The sequence below is a fragment of the Panthera onca genome, chromosome E1 (genome assembly GCF_046562875.1).
Source record: "Panthera onca isolate mPanOnc1 chromosome E1, mPanOnc1 haplotype 2, whole genome shotgun sequence".
In the NCBI taxonomy this organism is placed as follows: Eukaryota; Metazoa; Chordata; class Mammalia; order Carnivora; family Felidae; genus Panthera; species Panthera onca.
In genome coordinates, this window is record NC_138352.1 from 43,093,324 (window position 1) to 43,113,883 (window position 20,560).

The window sequence follows — 20,560 nt, forward strand, 5'->3', positions numbered from 1 at the left end:
CCAGCCTGAGGGTGGGTCTCCGAAGTCTCAGTATTGTCTTGCTGTAGAAGTAGGGGTAGGTATCAGGACAGCAATGACATCACCAGCTTCTAAGGAGTGGATGGAGCCTTGCTCTCTTTTAAGGTCCCAAGGTCCCATCCCAGCTCTGCCACTGGTAGCCATGTGGCTTTGGGTAAATTACTGCACCTCTGGGCTTCAGGGTCCTCATTTGTAAAATGGGGGCAGAGGTGCAAGCCCTGCCAAGAGGAAGAGCTGGGCTGAAGCAAGCAAAAGGGAAGTTGCAGGTCAAAAAAGGCAAAAGGTTGGTTTGAGGCCCAGAGACTGCCCAGACAGGCCAGGTAGCTCTACCTCGGGAGAGGGAGGGCCGGTGCGGCACAGCTGGAGCCCAGATTGTAGTGCGCAGCCCCCCGGACGCTTCGCCGCCCGGCTCCCTGGGAAAGTTTCTTGAAAGCAAATCCAGATCCTGGTGAGCGCTGGCAGACCAGCCCCGCCCTTCTCTCGCAGGTGGGCTGGTCCTAGGGGTCCTTCCTGCGATTTGCCCCCTCTCTCAAGCGCCACCGGAGCGTGGCCTGTTCGCGCTGCCGTGATCCCAAGCACCCACACCCACCATTTCACAATTGTGTGCGTCCACGCACACTCAGGTTCACAGAGGTGCACCTCACTCTTGCCGACCCGCCGCTCCGAAGCGGACAGCGGCGACCAAGACTCCAGAGCAGCTAATAGTCTGGAGCCCCTAGGGTTACGGGGTGCCGAAAACTCTGGGGAAGTCGTCCAAAGTTCAGAGGGGACGCGCCCTGGGTTGCCGGCCCACTGACCTCCCCCTCGCCCTCGCCCTCGGGTGTAGAACGACACCCTTCAAAGACAGGTCTGTCCTGGACCAGAGCGGCCAGGCGGGACCTCGGCTTCGCATTAGCCTGAAAGACTGGGGACTGGGCCACACAGGCCTGGCTGCTCAGGCACTTCCCGGAACCTACCCGGAAAAAAAGTGGCCCCGCGCCTTTCCTGGCGCAAGGCCGGGGCCATAACGCGGGCCTGGAAAAGGTCGCGCCTCCCGCTCTCCCCACGCCCCCCAAACCATCCCAGCCACTTGGCCCGACCCTGCGCGGGGTAATTGGGTCGGGAGGGAGGCGTCGGGCGGGCGGCGACTCCAGAGAGACTGTGCGCCTGTCAGCAGCAATTTGTCTAAGTGGACGGGACAGGCCCGGCCGCTGTGGGCCAGGGTCATCGAGGCCGCGGCCCCCACCCCAGCCAGACCCGGGACCGCGGGGGAGCCGGGCCCGGCCGCTAAACCGGGCTGGCTGGCGCCAAGACTCCGGGAGGCGCGGGTCGGTCCGGGAAGCGGGAATGGGAAGCAACTCTGTGTCTCCCCGCGCCCCACCACCACACACACATACACACGCTACACGCCAAGACGGGGACAGGCTCCCAGTGGCACCTCCACTGCTGGTCACACGCATAGGCCACACACATCACCTGAGCTTAGCCCGGGCACACTCATTTCCTTAGTACTCTTCTCATGACAGCCCCCAGCTACGTCGCACGACGCAGGTCCCCACTCGACCACTAAGCCATCCACGCGGGCGCACGCGAATCCACGCCCGGTCACACAGACCAAAGACACCAGCGAGGCCCAACCCGGGGCAGGTCCCATCAGTGGCCCTTAACCACGCGAAATGTTACGGGGCCAAGGACAGACGGGCAGCCCAGCGAGGCTCAGGACCAAGGAACCACACCTCCCAGGCCTTCCCAGCCCGATTTCCTGGTTGCAGGAAGCGTGGAGCGTACTGAGGGCGCGCAACCACCCGCCAGAGGCGGGGAGGCCCGCGCCCGTCCGACGCCCGAGCCCAGGACTGCCTGGGAGAGGGAGGGGCGGCTGAGCGCGCGTCCCCCGCCCGTCTGCGGGGCCCGACCGATGCGAAGTGACAGGGGCCGGAGCTTTGTTGTGGAGCCTCGGCCGCCTGGCGCCAGCCGCCCCCGCCCGTGCCCTCCCCTCTCCAGCCCCGGGCGGCTTGCGAGGCGCCCCCCGGGGCCTCTTAAAGAGACACGAACTCTCAGCCCCGGGGACCACCCCCCCAAGAGGCGCCTGTTCCCGGGAAGGGGAAGTGGGGTAGACCCAGGTGGGGGAGGGGCCGAGCAGGAGCTGGGAACCTCTAGGCGCCGCTCCGAGGCCTCTTGGGCCTCCCCTGCGTGGGTTTTCGAGGAGGCAAGGATATCCCTCGCTGGAGAGTATGGCTGGGGGCGGGGGGGGGGGGGGTGTAGATTCAGAATCTTGAGGGCAGCTGTAGCAGGACCTCGGGGTGGTTGCGGGACAGCAAGGCCGGGCAGACGACTGGGGCCTGACTGGAAAGAGCCTGTGACCGCGGGAGGGCAGGTCCGTGACCCAGTGGCTGTGGCCAGCTGGGATCGTGGTCCCCAAATGCAGCCGCTGCACCGTCGCCGGGTTTCTTCGGCAAACAACCCAGGCCAGCGTGTTTCTCGAACTCTCCGGGCCTTGGAACTCTGGACCAGCTACGGATCTTTCCCGGGAAAATGTCCGAATTGCATACAATTAGGTGTACACACATTCTTACGAGTAGGAAAGTATGCGTACACGCACGAGTTTGCAAATGTATTCACGTATTCCCAGGCCCGCACGCGGATTCCCGGCTAAGGAACGCTGCCCTTTTATCTGGTCACCTCACTGACTGCGCAAACCTGCCCACACATGTCCCTCCCTGAGGGGCCATATCCCGCCTAAATGGAGCCGGCAGGACTTTGCCTATGCAAAGCTGCAACGGATCCTGCCACATCTTCGCAGACTGCGCAAAGCGGAGTCAAAGATTCGTTCCGGACAGAGAGGAGGCACTACAAGAAGAGCAGGGTTTTGAAGGAAAACTCTGTGGGGGCGGCGGTCATTTGCGAGCTGGGTAAAGGAGCTTTGAGGGCTCCGGGACTGGCCTGGAAAAGTAGAAAAAAGGTCGCGGAGGCCAAACCACTCCGGCCGGTCCTGAACCCGCACTCCTTCGATTTGGCAGGCTTTACATGCCAGGTCCACGTGTGCAGCGACAAGGTGCCCTGCGACTTGGTGTGCGTAGTGGACGGCCAGTGTTGCCTGGATCACTGTTGGATGTGGGCTGTACACACCTACCACGCGGGCACAGGGCCCGCGCCGGCTGAACTCACCCTCACTTGTATTGGTTGTGCGGGCAGGAGTGTCACCTATGTGCAGTACGTGGTCCTTCTTATCCTTCGGAACGCGACCACCAGGAATCAGTCTGAGTGTCAGCGCCCCAGCCCGATTCACGGCAGGTGTGTGACGGCTTCACTCTCTGGGCACACTCCTTAAGTTGCCACTCGCGCCGCGCACAGTGGGCACCACCATACAGAGCGCACAACACACACACACACACACACACACACACACCCATGTGGCAGAGGGGGGGAATACTGGGGCTGGTGAAGAACGAAGACTGCCGATAGTCGGGGTGGGGATGGATTCAACCACAGGTGAGTGCAAACATTCCGACCCCCGTACTCGTTTCTCTGCACTACTGAACTTGGGAGACTAGCGCTTCGGAGAGCCGGAAACAAACTCTAGGAATGTGGCCGAGAGCGGAGAAAGGATGCCGCTGTTTAGGATGAGGGAGACTTGTGTCTCCGGTACCGGATACGACGAAAATTCGTTGCGCGGGTCAAGAATCTGGGGACCGGGATCAGCCGTCCAGCTCGGCGAACGATGCGCTCACCTTCCTAGCCCCGAGGACCCGGCTCTCCCGGCCGTCGGATGTCTCAGGGCTGGATGCAGGAGGCAGGATACTGGGCTGAGTTCAGGGCTCGCCCAGAATTCCAAGTTCCTCCTGAGTCTTCCTGTGAGGGGGAGGCGCGGACTGGGGGGTCCCCGCGTTTCCCGAGTACAAGGCCGCATCCCACTCCCTCCCATGCCGGCCCCACCGAAGGGCTCTACCACCGCTCCACTCACCGGCTCCCGCCACCTGGGTTCCTCTCCAGGACCTCGGCCGCCCTCGCCTCCCGACTCGCCCGCCCACCGGCCTCTCTTTCCAGTTCCCTCCGGAGTGCAGGGGCCCCGGGCGGCGCCTCCGCCGAGAGCAGGGTCGGAGGCCAAGCTGGGGCGCGGGCCAGAGCGGCTGAGCCGCCGGGCGAGGGAGAAGGATGGCGCCCCCTCTCCTCACGGGGCCATGTCAATGCTTTGCACTTGGAGCCGGCGTGCGGCTGGGGGGTCCTTCCCCAGGGCCTTGGGACCCGGGCGCCCCCCGCCTCAGGCCCTTTCGGCGGGTCGGGTCGGCCCGCCGCTCTTTCCCGTCCGGGCGCAGGCAGCCGCGGGCGCGGGCGGTGGGGTGGGGGCCGGGGCAGGGGGAGGGGTCTCGGGGCCCGCTTGCCCGTCATTGGTTAATATTTTATTCTGTTGACATGTTTTCTTACTGCTGAGGCTTCCGACACCTTCTCCCCGGCCCCCCCTCCCGGCCGGAGCTTGGCTAGAGCTGTCAAAACCCCGCCCCCGGAGACCCACAATTGGTCCAAAAAGCGTAAAATCAGCAATCAAGGGGGGCCTGGCTCGTTAGCGCAGGGGATCCGAGCAGGGCAGGACATGTGAGATAGTCACAGTTTTCCAGAGATCACGACAAGATCTAACCAGTCGCGCGTGGTCCCCGGCGCCGGAGCGGGCCAGCCCAGCCCAGCGCAGAGCCCCCGCCACCCCCGCGCCCAGAGCCCCGCGCCCCTCGCCGTGCCTCGGACGGAGAGCCGGGAGGAGCCGCCGCTGCGCTTGCCACCCGGGTCGCCCTTCCTCCGCGCGCGCCGCCGCCCGGGCCGGGGGTCCGAGCCGCGCGCCCCCGGCCCCGGCCCCTGGGCGCCTGGGCCGGATGTCCCGATGAGAGAGCCGGCGCTGGCGGCCAGCGCCATGGCTTACCACCCGTTCCACGCGCCACGGCCGGCCGACTTCCCCATGTCCGCCTTCCTGGCGGCGGCGCAGCCCTCCTTCTTCCCGGCGCTCGCACTGCCGCCCGGCGCGCTGGCCAAGCCGCTGCCCGACCCGGGCCTGGCGGGGGCGGCGGCCGCGGCGGCCGCGGCGGCGGCGGCGGCCGAGGCGGGGCTGCACGTCTCGGCACTCGGCCCGCACCCGCCCGCCGCGCATCTGCGCTCGCTTAAGAGCCTGGAGCCCGAGGACGAGGTGGAGGACGACCCCAAGGTGACGCTGGAGGCCAAGGAGCTGTGGGACCAGTTCCACAAGCTGGGCACCGAGATGGTCATCACCAAGTCTGGGAGGTAGGGCGGCCGGCTGGCCGGCGGGCACGCAGGCGGGCGGGCGGGCTGGGGGACCCGACAGCACAGACCAGCGCCGAGCCTGCCGCTCGAGGCTCCGGGCTCTGGCCCCGGCGCCACGCTTAGCTCCCACAGGCAACCAAGTTGACTTTTCTCATTTGGCACCGAGAGAAATTTTAAAAACTAAAACATGAAAATCTCCCGAATAAAGTAAAACGAAAACATGCTGTTATGTTTAGAACAGTCCTAACCATTCTGAGTCCCAAAGCTGAGGAGGTCCTGCGGCTCGGCCCCAGGCGGGTCTCAGACATCTCCGCAGCAACTCAGCCTCGCCGCCTCGCTCTCCTGCCTCCCTGTCTGACTCGGAGCTCCAGGGAGATGTAGCATCTCCCGGACTGTCCTCTGACCCTGAAGCCCATAATGAAACCTGTACCATGCTAGGCCCTGGCTGGCCAGCCGATTCCAGCCGGCCGTCCCTTTCCGGCAGTAAGCCCCAAGCGGCCCTGTGGAAGCCTGACCCAGGCTGGGAGCCTTGTCCTGGCCCAAGGAGCAAAAAGCTCCCTACTCACACACCACTCCAGGCCTTAACGCCTGAAGAAAATCACAGCCCCCAGCCCCTCCACCCTTTGACTCAGCCGCCGGGAATTCAGGCCTCAGGTTCACCCTCTTCCCCCGAAACTTAAGGTTCTTGTTGGGCTGCAACCCAGTTATCCAAGCAAACATCTTCTGGTTTTATTTTTGGGAGTTTCAGTCCCAGTGGGCATATCTCCTGAATGAATTTTGGGAAGATTCAAAAGAAGCAGGTGTATTTCTAGGGGGCCTGGATTTCTTTCTTGGACATCCGCTTTCATCTCAGATGAGAGAGAAAGAGAGTCACCAGATCTGAGGATAAAGCCGATGGGAAACCATATAATAAGAGAGAGTTTGACAAGCGGAAATGGGATCCCCCAGGAATAATAACCACAGGTGGGGTCTCTCAGGCAGTTATATGGGGGCAGAGCCCAGACAACCGGGAAACACAGATAGGGAAGCTCCTGGCAGTGGTGTGTGCTTGGGGAGTGAGGTCCTCCGACATAAAACCAGGTCCCATGGAGTCTTGCCCTTTCCCTTCCTCGCAGGCGGATGTTTCCTCCCTTCAAGGTGCGAGTCAGCGGCCTGGACAAAAAGGCGAAATATATCCTGCTGATGGACATTGTGGCCGCTGATGATTGCCGGTATAAATTCCATAACTCGCGCTGGATGGTGGCGGGCAAGGCCGACCCAGAGATGCCCAAACGCATGTACATCCACCCGGACAGCCCGGCCACGGGAGAGCAGTGGATGGCCAAGCCTGTGGCTTTCCACAAGCTGAAACTAACCAACAACATCTCCGACAAGCATGGCTTCGTGAGTGCTGGGCGGGCGCGGGGATGGGGGTCGGAAACTGAGCGTCCTGTGCTGCAGGGGGTGGGGGCGGGAGAGCAGGCGGCGGGATTCCCCAGAGAGGAGCGCTGGCCGAACTCTCAAAGTGCCCCTGCTTGGGTCACCGCCCTGTGGCCTATGCTGGCTGAGTCTGGGCCCAGAGGGCTCCACTTTGCAAGCCTGGGTTGTGGGGTGGAAAGCCCCAGGCTGCTCACAATCTTGGCTGGGGTCAAGCCTTCCAAAGCTCTTCCTAGAGCCCAGCCGGAGGCAGGTGCGACTCAGTTGTGCGGCCTCTGGTGTTTAAGTGCTGAGCTTGGAAGTCCTACCCCCAACCTCAGCTTGTCCTCACCCTTCCCCATGACCTGTGTCCCCATTTCCCTTCCCACCCCCTCCCCAGACGAGGAGATTTAAAAGTTAAACCAGCCCCTTTAACAACCTAAGTCTCCATTCCCTCCTCCCATAGGCAAACGCCCTACCAGGAGGAGGGAGTTTGGGGGGTTCTCTCCATTTCTGCCTGAGGCAGGGCCCCAGTGAATGGGAAGGGGGGGCTGATGGGGCAAAAGGGATTGTCCATTCAGAAGTAGGGCGCTCGCTGAGCCCCCAAAGATCCAAAGCTTCTCTCTGTAGAGTTACTAGGGGCTTAGCAATGAGCCCAGGAAGAGAGGTTAAGAGTGGAGTTTTATGGGGGTTTTCTTTTGTTTTATTTCTATTTTCAACTGGGGTAATTTTTTTAAGTAGAGAGAGAAAGAGAGAGAAACTGTGATAAAGAAAGCTGAGAGAAAAATAAAAAGAAATATAGGCAAGAAAAAAGGCAGAGAAGACAGGAGAAAATAGCGAAGGAGGGGGTGTAGAAGGCAGACGAAGAGAGAGAGAGCATTGGAAAGAGGTCGGGTCCCCAGAGAGTAGAAATGCTCCGGCCAAAAGCTGGGAGCTATCGGCTGACCCACACCCTCCCCACAGACCATTCTGAACTCCATGCACAAGTACCAACCGCGCTTCCACATTGTGAGAGCCAACGACATCCTGAAGCTGCCCTACAGCACCTTCCGCACCTACGTGTTCCCTGAGACCGACTTCATCGCGGTCACTGCCTACCAGAACGATAAGGTGCGCTTGGGGGGGGCGATGGGCCCAGCCCCTGCACCGATGCCCCCTTACACCTGCAGACTCCACCCCTTCACTCATATCTGCCCGTAGACCCCAGCACCCATCTCTCGCTCTCACAGCTCACTCCAGAGCAGCAAGTCTCATCTGTAACCGAAGCACCCACTGAAATCCTCCAGGCTCCCCCCCACCAAGTCCGCGACACGACACGTATACACAGGCTCCCCCTCGGGGCGCTAACAGCTGGGCACTCCAAGGGGTGGGGATATTTACTTAGTAATTAGCTGAGACTCCCGGCCCGTGCTGACATTTTTACATTTTATTCGTTTATTTCTTGGCATTGGAATGGGAATTTAAATGAAGAGAGGGAGCCCGAGGCACCCTGCCCTGGCTCTCCTGACTCTCTGGAAACCAGCAATAGGAACCTGGGGCCCAGTTTTCACTCTCTCGGGGGAGCCAGAGGGCGGGACAGGTGACACAGCTTCCCAAAGTATCCCCACTCTGGGTCGGTCCAGGCTGTGAACCCCTTGGGAGGTGCTTAGAGAATTTTTCTGCTTGCTGCCTTTCTATCCCCCTTTTCTAGAGGTGCAGAGCTCACTCCCTCTGGGCCTGTGCCCATATACCACTCTCGGGACAGTGTCCAAGCGTCCTGCCGGTCGTTCTTTTTGTCTTTGTGAAATGGCATGTATGCGGGTATGTGGGCAACATTTCGGGGGACTTAGATACGTGTGGAGGAGTGTGAATTCGTTCTGTTCTGTGGGCACTTGGTTATTTTGTCTGTGTGTACTTGCGTGTGCGCGGGCCTGTGAGTGTGATTTGTGTCTGTGGTGTGGACTCGCGTGTGTTTTGCTGTCTCCGTGCGCTCCTGCTCCGATGCCCGGTTTGTTAAACTTGAGTGACCGAGTGGGTCTGTGTGCATGCTTGGGCAGATTTCGACTCTTTGCACACACCTTTGGGCTTGTGTGTGCAAGATAAGGGAATATGCTTCGAATAAAGTGGAAGAGGAGAGACCCTGTGGCTTCCCGCGAGGACCGCCCGCCGACCTCAACTCGTCTTCCAGCTCGGAGAGTCGTATCCTAGGCGGGCGGGTACCAAGTGGACTTTCGCGGGGTTCTTCTCTGGGGCGGCAGCCTCCGACCTCGGGGTGCCTCAGCCCAGGCTGGAGGCGACTCGTCCTGACCTGGCGCCGCCCCCTCGGTCCCTGCAGATCACTCAACTGAAGATCGACAACAACCCGTTTGCCAAGGGCTTCCGGGACACCGGGAATGGCCGGCGGGAGAAAAGGTGAGGGGTGCGCTGGACGGCTGCGCGGTGGGAGACTGAGCCAGCAGAACGCTGGGGGGTATGAGCTCGTCTCTGACCGGCTCCCTCCGCTCATCCCCAGGAAGCAGCTGACGCTGCCGTCTCTGCGGCTGTACGAGGAGCACTGCAAACCGGAACGCGACGGCGCCGAGTCCGACGCCTCTTCTTGCGACCCTGCCCCCGCGCGGGAACCGCCACCCTCCCCGGGGTCAGTGCCTAGTCCCCTGCGCCTGCATCGGACCAGAGGTGAGAGCTGGGTAGTCGGACCCGGGGTAGAGGAAGGGGAGGTTGTCCTTCCGACCCCAGGCTGGCTCTTTGCTCAGCTTCCGGGTAACCACAAAACCTGCGGGAAGCGTCAGCAATGTGTCTGGGATGGGGCAAACGACCGAGGCCTTTCCAGTGAGGGCGGTCCGGGTATCCAGAAGATCTGGCTGCCCAGCTAGGTCCTTGGCACTGTGTGACTCTATCAGTGAGTTTCCTTTACATGGCTCAATTTCTCCCGCTGTAGGGAGCACCTACCCGCTGCAGGTTAGGTGACCTGCAGCTGCCCCTTTGCCCGACGAGGATCTGGAAGTTCCTCGAACGTGGCTTCCTCGGGAGCAGGCCTCTCCCAGTCTCTCCGACCCGGTCCAGACACGGGTGGAGGAGGGGAGGCCTCGCGTCTGTCTCTTCCGGGACCCCTGTGACCTCCCGCGTCCTTTCTCTCTGCAGCCGAGGAGAAGTCGTGCGCCGCGGACAGCGACCCAGAGCCGGAAAGGCTGAGCGAGGAGCGCGCAGGGCCGGCTCTCGGCCGCAGCCCGGCCCTGGACAGCGCCAGCCCCCCTCGCTTGACCGAACCTGAGCGCTCCCGGGAGCGGCGCAGCCCGGAGAGGGGCAAGGAGCCGGCGGAGAGCGGCGGGGACGGTCCGTTTGGCCTGCGGAGCCTAGAAAAGGAGCGCACGGAAGCAAGGCGAAAGGACGAGGGGCGCAAGGAGGCAGGCGAGGGCAAGGAGCCCGGCCTGGCGCCGCTGGTGGTGCAGACGGACAGTGCGTCCCCTCTGGGCGCCGGACACCTGCCGGGCCTGGCTTTCTCCGGCCATCTGCACGGGCAGCAGTTCTTCGGGCCGCTGGGGGCCGGCCAGCCGCTCTTCTTACACCCGGGACAGTTCGCCATGGGCCCCGGAGCCTTCTCTGCCATGGGCATGGGTCACCTGCTGGCATCGGTGGCGGGCAGCAGCAGCAGTGGGGGGGCTGGCGGCCCAGGGACCGCCACCGGGCTGGACGCAGGCGGGCTGGGTCCCGCGGCCAGCGCCGCAAGCACCGCTGCGCCCTTCCCGTTCCACCTCTCCCAGCACATGCTGGCATCTCAGGTAAGACCTGTGATCTGAAGGGAGAAAGAGCAAGGTGGGCATAGGGCCTGGGGGTGCCATAGGTGCTCTGAGTTTCTAGCGGACAACCACTCTGTCCTGGGGAGACCTGACACTCCACCACACCTAGGTTCAGGGAGACTAAGAGTGTAGGTCTAGGGTCTCACCAGGGTGCTATTTTGACTGTGTGTGACTGTGGACAAGTGCCTGACCCTCTTTGGGCCTGTTTCCTTCCCTATAACTCCAGCACAGAGTGGCACCCAGTAGACTCTTCCTCTGACAGACTGAGTCTGCCTCTGGCTTTGTGAAGTCCACTTTCCTGGCCTCAGGACACTTCTCTTGGAAACAAAAACCCTTGGCTCACTGTCAGTCCCTGAAAGGCTAAGATGCCTGGAAAAAGGGAGTAGGAAGATTTGCAATATTTTCTGGACAATTGACTGCCAAAATGACCCACCTCTCAGATGCCTCTGGCCCCTTTCAGGCCCTCCAGAAGTCCTCCTGTTCCTTCCCCCACCTTAGGTCTCCCAACTACACATCTCAGGAAAGAAGGGCTCAGTTCCCCAAGCCCAGGCTGAAATTCTGAGCTCCCAGGGGAGACTTTATGAAACTGGCTAGGAGCAAAATAAGGAGACCCAATGGGGAGAGCGGCCTCTTTGGTTGCTTGGGTGGAATATTCCCTGTGGAAAGATTTGGAATCTCTACATTCATTTTCTTCCCTCTGAGGTTTCTGGCAAATTGAACCTTTGAGATCTTATCTTAAGGGAAGGAAAATAGGAGTTCAGGTCTGAGAAGGCTCCTTTGGTTCAGAAGCAAATATTTTTAAAATGGGGGAAGGGATCCTGAAATGGGTTTTAAATAGAGCTCAGTGTCAGGGATATGTGGAGTGAGCATTTGAAACACTAACATCACATATCTGTGGCTCTGAGATGGCAAGGAAGCTTCTGGAAAATGTAGCTCAGGTCCTGGAGGTTTAATCTGCATCCTTGATTCCATATGTATGTGAATGCCTCCTCCCCAGCATGGGCATCATAAAGGTTGTCGGGAAGTCAGGGCTTCTAGATACAGCCTGGTCAACAGGTGGAAGGCCAGGCTGAGAGTACCCAGCACTCAGGAGGTATCACTTGGTATACTGCTACTGGTTAAGTTCCTATAACTGAGTAGCCCGCCCTTGGCCATCAGGTAGAGCCAAATTTGGGGAGATTTGAAGCCTCCCTCCTTCCTCTCCCCCTGAGATACCAGGACTGAATGCCCAGTAGGACTTGACCTTCTCAGGAAGGATATTTTCTCATTCCCGACTGGGCTACTTCTTTCCTTCTCCCTGCCTGAGCCAGGCCTGAGACTCCCTGGAAGCCCAGCACAGCCAGCTCCCTGCCCTCCTCCCCATACCCTCTTACTCTGGAGAGTGAGCCATTATCTCAAAGGTCAGATAATCCAAAAGTCGGGCCTCATAGACTCAGCAGATGTTTGTCAGGGTTTCCTGGCTACTGTGCTCTCCACGGGCAGACTTTGCATTCCTTCCTCAGCTGCCACTGAGGTGCTGCCAGGAGCTCTTTGTAGAATATCCAGGCCAGTTTATAAACGGATTGGCATCTATGCCCTTCTGACCCAGGTAGGAGATCCCTGAGCAGGCAGGCAGGTAGAAGGAGAATGTACGGAGTTCCTCACCTCTCCTGCCCAGGCTTTCTCAGTCCTTTGGGGCACCTGCAGAAAGAAGGGTTGGGGAGGACACTCTTTTAAATGAGCAGAACCTCCCAAGACAGCCAAAGCTGCCTACTTGCCACCTGGCTCTATGCCTGCCCAGTTTCCTCCCTCTAGGCTTTTGCTCATGCTACTTCAGCCACCTGGCATGTCTTTCCCTCACTCATACTGTAATACCTGGCACGGAGCTTGACGGCACCAGACCTTTGCATCATAACCTGAAGTGAGCTCCTGTCTAACTGGGTTTGGCCATAGGCATACTGGCTCTCCTCTACCTGTGCTGCTTGGGGTTACAGTTATGTGAGCTCTGGTCTTATATTCCTAAAACAGTAGGGCAAGGATTCCTGGTGGTAGCACCACCCCCAGCACCCAGCTCACCCTTAGAACACCTCAGGCAGGATGCCTAACCCTTGTCTTGTTGTTTTCTTTCAGGGAATCCCAATGCCCACTTTCGGAGGCCTCTTCCCCTACCCCTACACCTACATGGCGGCCGCTGCGGCAGCGGCCTCTGCTTTGCCAGCCACCAGTGCTGCGGCTGCAGCTGCTGCCGCTGCGGGCTCCCTATCCCGGAGCCACTTTCTGGGCAATGCCCGGCCCCGCCTGCGGTTCAGCCCCTACCAGATCCCGGTCACTATCCCGCCTAGCGCTAGTCTTCTCACCACGGGGCTGGCGGCGGAGGGCTCCAAGGCTGCGGGCAGCAACAGCCGGGAGCCCAGCCCGCTACCGGAGCTGGCTCTCCGCAAGGTTGGGGCCCCATCCCGCGGTGCCCTGTCACCCAGCGGCTCAGCCAAAGAGGCGGCCAGTGAACTGCAGAGCATCCAGAGACTGGTGAGTGGGCTGGAGAGCCAGCGAGCCCTCTCCCCTGGCAGGGAGTCGCCCAAGTGAGGGGACTGCCCAGCTGCTCCGCTGCCACGCAGACCTCCCCGGCTGCCTGCCCCTGCTGCTTGGGACGTGTACAGCACAGAATGGGTATTTATTTAAATAAAGGAGCAAAAGCGGGCTGCTGCAGCCGGAATAGAGCCCTGGCCAGCCAGCCGGAGCCTGGGACAATTCCCTAGGCCCCAAGAAGAACCCGGCTGCCGGGAACACAGTCGCTTAGGAGCCACTGGTCACTGTCCAGATCTGCTCCGATGTCAAAGTGGCATTGGCCAGGTGTCCCTCCAGGTCCTCCAGCGCTGTGGGGAGGCCTCATTGCCCCGCCCAGTGGTCTCTTCGGGAGACAGAAGGTGCAGGAGTCAGGGATGGGAACTTCGGAGGGAACCCCAGAGCCCCTAGCCTTGGGCCTGGACCGCTTGAGAATCTGCAGTAAGGGATGCGGGCACAGTGAAGACTGAAATCAGTGTAGACTTGAGCTGGGAGGGACCTGTTCTTTTAGTCCTCCCACTTCTTCCCCCGAAAGACAGGCGCTCCTCCCACCCCTCGGTCAGGGGAGGGAGTGGCACTTCTGCCTTGAGTCCCCAGGGGGAGAAAAAAAAAAGATATTTATAAAATAAATGGTAATTTGTGTAAATAAGCTTTAAGGTTCCCAGAATATACAAATTGGTATTAATTTATTCAAAGGTGTACATTGCTGTGTACATAATATTTAGAGATTAATTCATAGCATTTAAAATTTCTTTTCATTTTACATAAGCATCTATATTGTACAGGGCTGGGGGGTCCTCGGCTTCGGGAGAAGCCCCATCCCTGGAGGGGCTCCCACCCCGCCAGCCCCTCGGCCCCTCCGCCCGGGCTTTGCTCGCCCGGCCCGCGGGCTCCACCTCAGGTTTTCACTTTTCGCTACCGAGCGAGACGAAAAGACAAAAACTCTAGAAAACAATAAAACGCTGCAATGCGAAGTGAACGGCGCTGTGCGCTCTGTGGGCCGCGTGGGGTAGGGGCGCAGCAAGCGCGTTAGGAGGGGCTGGAGGCGGGGATAAAACGTCGGGCGCCCCCAGCTCGGCGGCAGCTGCACCCCGGGGGCGGCAGCAGGCTGGCTGGGGCAGTGGGCGGAGCTGCGAGGCCGAGCGGCGCCGGCGCGGGCCACCGGCTGGGCCGGGAGGCGCCGAGCCCCTTCGAGTCCCCCGCGCTCCCGGCGCGGGCCGCCTCCCAAGTCAGGGGCCGGGCTCCCTCTGCTGGCCACTTGCCTCCGGCCGCCGCCCCAGCCACTCTGCACCGGGACTCCTGACTCCCTTTCTGGGGCTCCAGAGTAGAAACGAATCCCGTTTTAGCGCCTCTGGGTAGGCGGAGCTGGTAAGAGGGGTGCACCCTACTCCCTCTCTCCCTTCTGAGGAGGAGTTTGGTCGTGGTGCACCCAGTACCACGGACCCTAGAATCCTTTTCATCTCTCTGCCTCCTGGACCTCAAAAAGAAACCGTTCTTGGGGCGTCTAAGCACAAGACCCTTGATTTTGGGGTGGTAAGTTGGGCCCCACGTTTGACTTAGATATTACTTTCTTTAAGAAGAAGAAAGAAGCATTTCTCCTTGTCAGGGCTGTTGACTAGAGTGACAGTCTAACCTGAAAGTTCTCCCGTGTAACTCATCTAAATCTCTTTTGGGGGTGTGGGAAGTGTGGGTCAATAGGCTACTTCCTTTACTGCCTCAGTTTCCTCTGGTATAATAAAGGGCTCCGCTGGGGTATCTCTGGGAGTCCCATGTGTCTTTCCAGTGGCACGTTCTTCCCAGTGGACCCCTCCTGCAAGTGGGCCTCCCACCCCCATCCTTTGAGCTTCTTTCTGCTTCACACAGCCAACAGGTGTCTCCGACCCCCAAATCCTAGTAGTGGGAAGGGGTGAGAGATGGGAAGTCACTCCTTTAACCCACCCTCAGGTCTGTCCATCACCGAGCTCCCACCTCCTTCCCAGTTCTCTGCTCTTTAAGCCTTGGGAGTCCGTGCCGCCCTGGACGAACACACTGCCTGCCCACCTTGGGTACTTTAGGGGGCAGCAAGCACAGGTCCCCCAACTCACCAGGAACACCAGGAATGGTAAGATGAAGGAAGGGTGAAGGTGGAGGCGGAACTGCCAGTATCCGGGCCTCCAAGTGCCCAGGACGCCTCCGTGGGCCAACACACGTGCAAGGAAAGAGAACTGTGTCCGCCTGTTCCACGGAGGGAGCTGGACCCAGCCTACGCTGAATTCGGCAAGGGGCTTGGCCAGTGAGAGAGCAAAAGGGCGCAAAAGACTGTCCCAGCTCCCAGAGTGTGGGCTGCTTCTTCGCTCTCTGACCTTCCGCAGGCAGGACAGCGAATGTGGCAGTCCAGGAACCGGGCGGGCCAGAGAGGCCACTTTCTCAGCTCAAATAGAATCCCTCGTGGACAGTGTGCTTATTTGAGGTCGCTTTCGGCTCAAAACACCTCTGAAATTTTCGAAGAGCGGGGCGCGTTCACTTCTTCCGGTTTCTCCCCGCACGTCTAAGAAGGAAAGTTGGGCAGAGGCTGCAAGTGCACGGCAGTCTCAGGAGCGGGTTGCTGACACCAGGGGGCAGTACCAACCTAAAGCTGCGGTGAGAGCGGCGCGCAGAGTGGGGAACTCCAAGAGGGTGGCCGCGAATGCCAGGCAGGGCGGCCTGGTTGCGGCCGCAGCCTCGCCGCATCGTTGCTGCAGCACCCCGGATGAGGTGGAGTGATACTTAAGGGCCTCGAGAGGCCCCAGGCCCTGGGTGCAGCTTGGGGAGTCGTCCTGAATTCCCCCGCCTCCCGCCGGCAAATCCTGTCCCGGAGTCGCCCTCCAGGCGCTCCGCTGGGTCTCAGCTGAGAACCTGAGTTCGGCTACGGGAACCGCGCGGCGGGCAGCAAGGCCTTATCCCAGGCAAAGGCCAGGCCGCTCCCTGGCCCAATTAAGCCACTCGTCACCCCCCTTCCCCGCCTCGCATCCCTCATTGTTCCCGGGGTCGCCAATTAGCCCCGGCGTTCCGCGTCCTACCGCTCTGGTGCCCCAAGGCCTTCTTAACACTTCTGGGCCTGGCACCAGGGGCCCTAGACGGCAGAATCCCCTGCGCACGGCTGTATGTGGAGGCCGTGTTTGGGTTGATGGGGACTGAGGGGTCACTGCGGGGCCGTGTGCGTTGGAACTGTGGGGTTAGAGAGGGAACTGTGCTTGGCTGTGTGGGATGGTTGAGTGTGACTTCACTGGGGAACTTGGAGACGGGGGATGTGGGTGTGGGGTCTCCGTGAGACCCCTAGCGGCCAAGCAGTGCGGATCTCCAGGCCCAGGAGAACTCATTTCCTCTTGGGATAAATAGGAGTCTACCGAATCCCCTCAAGCCATTCTTTTCCCCCCACCCCAACTCACGCTGCGGCGGCGGAAATCTACGACCTGGCCCCGCCCCCCCCCCCAAAGGCGCTCAACTGGGGTCCGCCTCCCGTGTCCACACAGGGCACTGCTTGTAGCTGGAGCGGAACGTTCAGCTTGGCGCTCCAGGACACAGGTGAACACCTCAGCTCGAGCCCCCTTACCTCCCTTTCCCGGATATTGGATGGTTCGAGGGACAGAGTCTCCATGAGACCGAAGTTTAAACGCTGAGCCTTGCCTTCTTCCCAGCTTTGGAAAGCACCCCAAATCTAATCCCACTTTTTCCTCTCTTCGCGATCCTCGATCTCAAAGTCCGGCGAGGGGCCGAGCGACCATGTAATAGGGACCGGACAACAGAGGGAATGTACGCCCGGGGAAGAGGCAAAGGGAAAGGAACTTGAGCTCCGGGCGTCTCTCTGGGTTCCCCGGGGAGCGCCCTTGGGAGTGCAGTCTGGTCCTTCCTCAGTGAATGCGTTGATGCCAATGCCAGATTCTGGAATTCTTATTTGCCCTTGGAACTCTTTTTGGGTTCTCAGAGGCGCAGATCTGCTTGCCCCACCCCACACCCACTCGCGAAGCCGACGGCCGCTGCTCTTTTCCCAGCCCCTCCCCTAGGTAGCTTTGGAAACTCCCCGCCCAAAGCAAACCTGCAGCTTGCCCCGTCGACGAGCCGCGACAACTCCCCAAGAGCCCACGAGATGGCGCTCCAGGCCAGGGGCCAGGCCGCGGCCGGACAGCCGGCCGCTAGAGCCAGAGGTGAACAGAGAGATCGGCAGAGGCGCACGGAGACAAAACCACAAACTGACGTAAATCCTGGCCTAGAGACGGGTACAAGCATCTGAGGGACCAAGAGGCTCAGCGGAGCCCGAATGGGACTGTGGTGGGCCTACAGACACACGGACGGGAACGAGGCTTCTTCCCCTCCCTTGGGACCGTCCTGCGGTGCCAACTCCCGGACCTTTGAGACCCTGGCTGCAAATACCTCCCCTCGGCCTTCTGTGTGCCCGACTAGGCTGGGACCTTCTTGGGGTCCTGACTCAGGCCTTCCTCGCCCGAGGAAGCAGGGCTATGGGCTTGGATCCTCCGCATGAGGGAAAAACTGCTTTGGCCTGCGGGCCCACTTGGGGCTGACTGGCCGGATTCAATGCTCCTCCGTCGCAGAGGTCAGCCTAAGTTCCTTCCTCCAGCTCCTCACCTTTTCCATTGAGGTCTTCAAGGTCGAGCGCGGGTGGTGGCGGAGCGGGAGGAGGCGGCGGGGAGGGACTCAGGGGCGGGGCGTGCAGGATGCTCCCTCGAGCCCTGAAGAGCTGCTCATCTGGTTGACCTGCCTTAGGTCAGAAGCCAGAAGCCCTGGGGAAGCTTTGGGTCTGCATTATTCCTGTGGAAGGTGGTGAGAAATGGGGAAAGCACCGGGGTCAGCCTGAGAATCTCTCCCTTGGGTTAAAAGCCACCCAAGCTCTCTGTCAGGTATGAATGGGAGGGGGGGAAAGATGTGAGGCCAGATTGCCAGTTTGACTCAGGGAAGGCTTTGATTCCAGCTGACCCTTAACGTCCTTGGATGAGCTCTGCACTCTGGGAGATTATCTCCTTTATTATTAACTAAGGGCACATAGCTAGAAAGCAGCCCAGTCCACACCAGCTAGGGTAATTTCCACCAGGACACAGTCACCAGCTTGTTGTGATCCCAGCCAGGTGTCTTCCCTGAAGTAGGCTTCCAGTTATTCCCTCTTCGATTTATAATGCAGGATAGAGTCAAACGTTTGGTAATTCAATAGTTATCTACATATTCATCTACTGCTGGCATGGGAGATAGGTACAAGGTTAAGTTCTGGCTTCAGCTGTGCAACCTTGGACAATGTGACTTTCTTCTCTGGACCCCAGAATCCTCTTCCTGAGAATAAGTGGTTTGGGCCAAAATCAAATAGATCTGTGAGTGGCCAGTCGACATTGGTCCAATTCTCAGTGATCCCCAGCCTCAACTTCCTCATACAAGAGGTAGGGGTTATACTTCTACTTAATGTTTAAGGAACGGAAGCCTGAGGGATACTGTTGCTGACATTCTTGGTGTGGGGGTGGGGCTGGCGGCCAGGATGAATTCACAATTAGGAAACTGCATTCCAGGTCCTGAAACCCTCAAGAACCAGCTGGCTCCAGCTGCCTCTCCACTCCTTGTGGGATGTGGTTATTTCCTGCCTTGCTTTCCACCTTGGAGCAAACTGTAGGAGAGGCACAGACGGGTGGAGGGTGGCTTTGCCACCTAGCACCAGTTTGTTGAATGTGACTTCTTCCCAGAGCCACGAGAGGACACAAATGGAGGATATTCAGGTGCCCGTGTTGAAGGATGCCCCCCCACACCTGGGACACCCAATGGGCTAATTCCTTACCTGTGTGGAAAGCTTTGTTCAAAGCAGTTGCACATATGAGCTCTCACTGAGCCCTCACTGGCAGAGTGTTGATTATGAATCCCCACTTCAAGGATGAAGATACTGAGGTTCAGAGAAATAAAGGAAAATGCCCCCTGGCTATCCAGTAAATAAAGGAAGAGGTCTTTCCCAAGCCCTTGGGTCTGATCCTTGAAAACATTAGCTGATAAGTGATAATGGTTAAGAGTCAGCCTCAGCTGGGAAAAGGCAGAGAGGCTGGGAGAATGCCCTCTGGCCCGCCCGCCCAGAGGTGTGTCCATGAAAACAGCAGCCAGACTCAGAGTCTAAGTACAGACCTAGGGGAAAGAATGGCCTCCCAGCTTCATATCAACACAGTAGGGCCTGCTGGGGACCCCTGGTGGGAGCGGGGGCTTCTGCGTAAAACAATAGCAGGGATGTTGATGGGTTATCTGAGATGTCACACTGGCAAGTGCTTAGCTCAAGCGTGGCTCATGTTTGCTTTGCTTATTATTGATTTCCATCCCAAAGAAAATAAGATATCCTCAGGTCCTATGGGGAAGAGCTGATGGGAGGAGCTATGCGACACCCACCAGTGTGCTTAACACCGGGCATACATTTCCTTAGTTCTAGGCACCGGGCAGTGGATATGATTATTCCCATTTTACAGAGGAGAAAACCAAGGCTTGGGCATGCCCGAGGTCATGCAGCTGCTAAGAAGGTATGGCTGCCCCCAAACCTATACTCTTTCCTGGAGGTCTCAGAGTTCCTTCTCTACAGCTCTGGGGGATTCTGAGTCCCACCAGGCATTTGGCCCAGCCCCCTGTGGCAGGCTCTTATGTGGCTGGTAGTTATTCACCCCTGGTCTGGCTGGTCTGTTTCTTCACCCTGCCCCAACTTTGTGTCTTATTCCCTTCTTGGAGGGGCTGTCCACCCTTCCAGCTTTCGCCTCCCACAGCTGTCCTAGTGTGTTCATGGCAGTTCTAGTTTTATTACTGATATCTTGTGGTTTCCCCCTAGAAGTCACCCAGCAGGCACCCTACCTCTCGCACACAGACACCCACACAGAGTCCCCCTATAGACAACCATGCATACGTACCCACGGAGACACACATAGCACACTACCACCACCCCCACACAGACACACAAATGTATACATATACGGACACCTCACACACACCACACAGACACACTCATTTAACAGCACATACGAACACACAGATGTACATACAAACACACACAGTCATGCACACACACATAGACATTCATGGATGCAAACACACATAGATATGCTCTCACAAAGATGTTTGGTGTTTTTCCTTGGAGAAATCACCTCTCCAGACTCTCTGAGGCTCCCCTCTTCCCTCAGTTTGCTGGAGCGGAGCCCATTCACCCCACCCCTCAGCATTGCCACATCTCCTCCAGGAGGGGCTATATTTGTTTAAGGTTTCTGTCTTCTATGAGATCATTGTCTCCCTCAAGGCAGGGCTGGTGTCTGTTGTGCTTATTGCTAGGTCCCCAGACCTAAAATTGCTTAACACATGGCAGGGCTGCAGAAAGTGTTTGCTGATAAGAAAGAAAGAAAGAAAGAAAGAAAGAAAGAAAGAAAGACTGCAGAAGCAGGGCCCACACCACACCTGGTCCTTCCAGGATATGCTTGCCCAGGCCCCGGGCCACAAGCCCCTGCTGCAAGTCCACTTGACATTGGCCGCAGAGAGCCTCTGAGGGCTGGGAACCTCAGTCGCAGCCAATAGAGCCTCCTTTCTCTCTTGAGGAGATATCCAGAGAAGCTGTATAT

At 59.1% G+C, this 20,560-nt stretch overlaps 2 protein-coding genes across 13 annotated transcripts in view; one reads left to right on the plus strand and one right to left on the minus strand.

The window, feature by feature from the left end:
- The window catches only part of LOC132688575 (uncharacterized), a 50,152-nt gene extending 45,597 nt beyond the window's left edge, over nucleotides 1–4,555 (minus strand). For all 12 annotated transcript variants that reach the window (XM_078437409.2, XM_081791235.1, XM_078437406.2 and 9 more), the window contains exon 1: nucleotides 3,959–4,555. In XM_078437409.2, coding sequence (XP_078293535.2) covers nucleotides 3,959–4,383 — 425 coding nt within the window. In that variant the 5' untranslated portion in view covers nucleotides 4,384–4,555. The remainder of the gene's footprint in view (nucleotides 1–3,958) is intronic.
- A 190-nt stretch (nucleotides 4,556–4,745) lies between these two features.
- TBX2 (T-box transcription factor 2) lies at nucleotides 4,746–13,948 on the plus strand. The gene is made up of 7 exons (XM_060647774.3): nucleotides 4,746–5,262; nucleotides 6,378–6,645; nucleotides 7,621–7,767; nucleotides 8,972–9,048; nucleotides 9,149–9,312; nucleotides 9,778–10,415; nucleotides 12,543–13,948. The coding sequence occupies exons 1-7, from the start codon at nucleotides 4,868–4,870 to the stop codon at nucleotides 12,993–12,995; spliced, it is 2,142 nt and encodes a 713-aa protein (XP_060503757.1). The 5' UTR covers nucleotides 4,746–4,867; the 3' UTR covers nucleotides 12,996–13,948.
- The last annotated feature ends 6,612 nt before the right edge of the window (nucleotides 13,949–20,560 follow it).

Coding starts and splice junctions, on each gene's coding strand:
- TBX2 (XM_060647774.3), top strand. CDS start 4,868: ATGAGAGAGCCGGCGCTGGCGGCCAGCGCCATGGCTTACCACCCGTTC. Junction 9,049..9,148: donor AATGGCCGGCGGGAGAAAAG/GTGAGGGGTGCG, acceptor GCTCATCCCCAG/GAAGCAGCTGACGCTGCCGT. Junction 10,416..12,542: donor AGCACATGCTGGCATCTCAG/GTAAGACCTGTG, acceptor GTTTTCTTTCAG/GGAATCCCAATGCCCACTTT.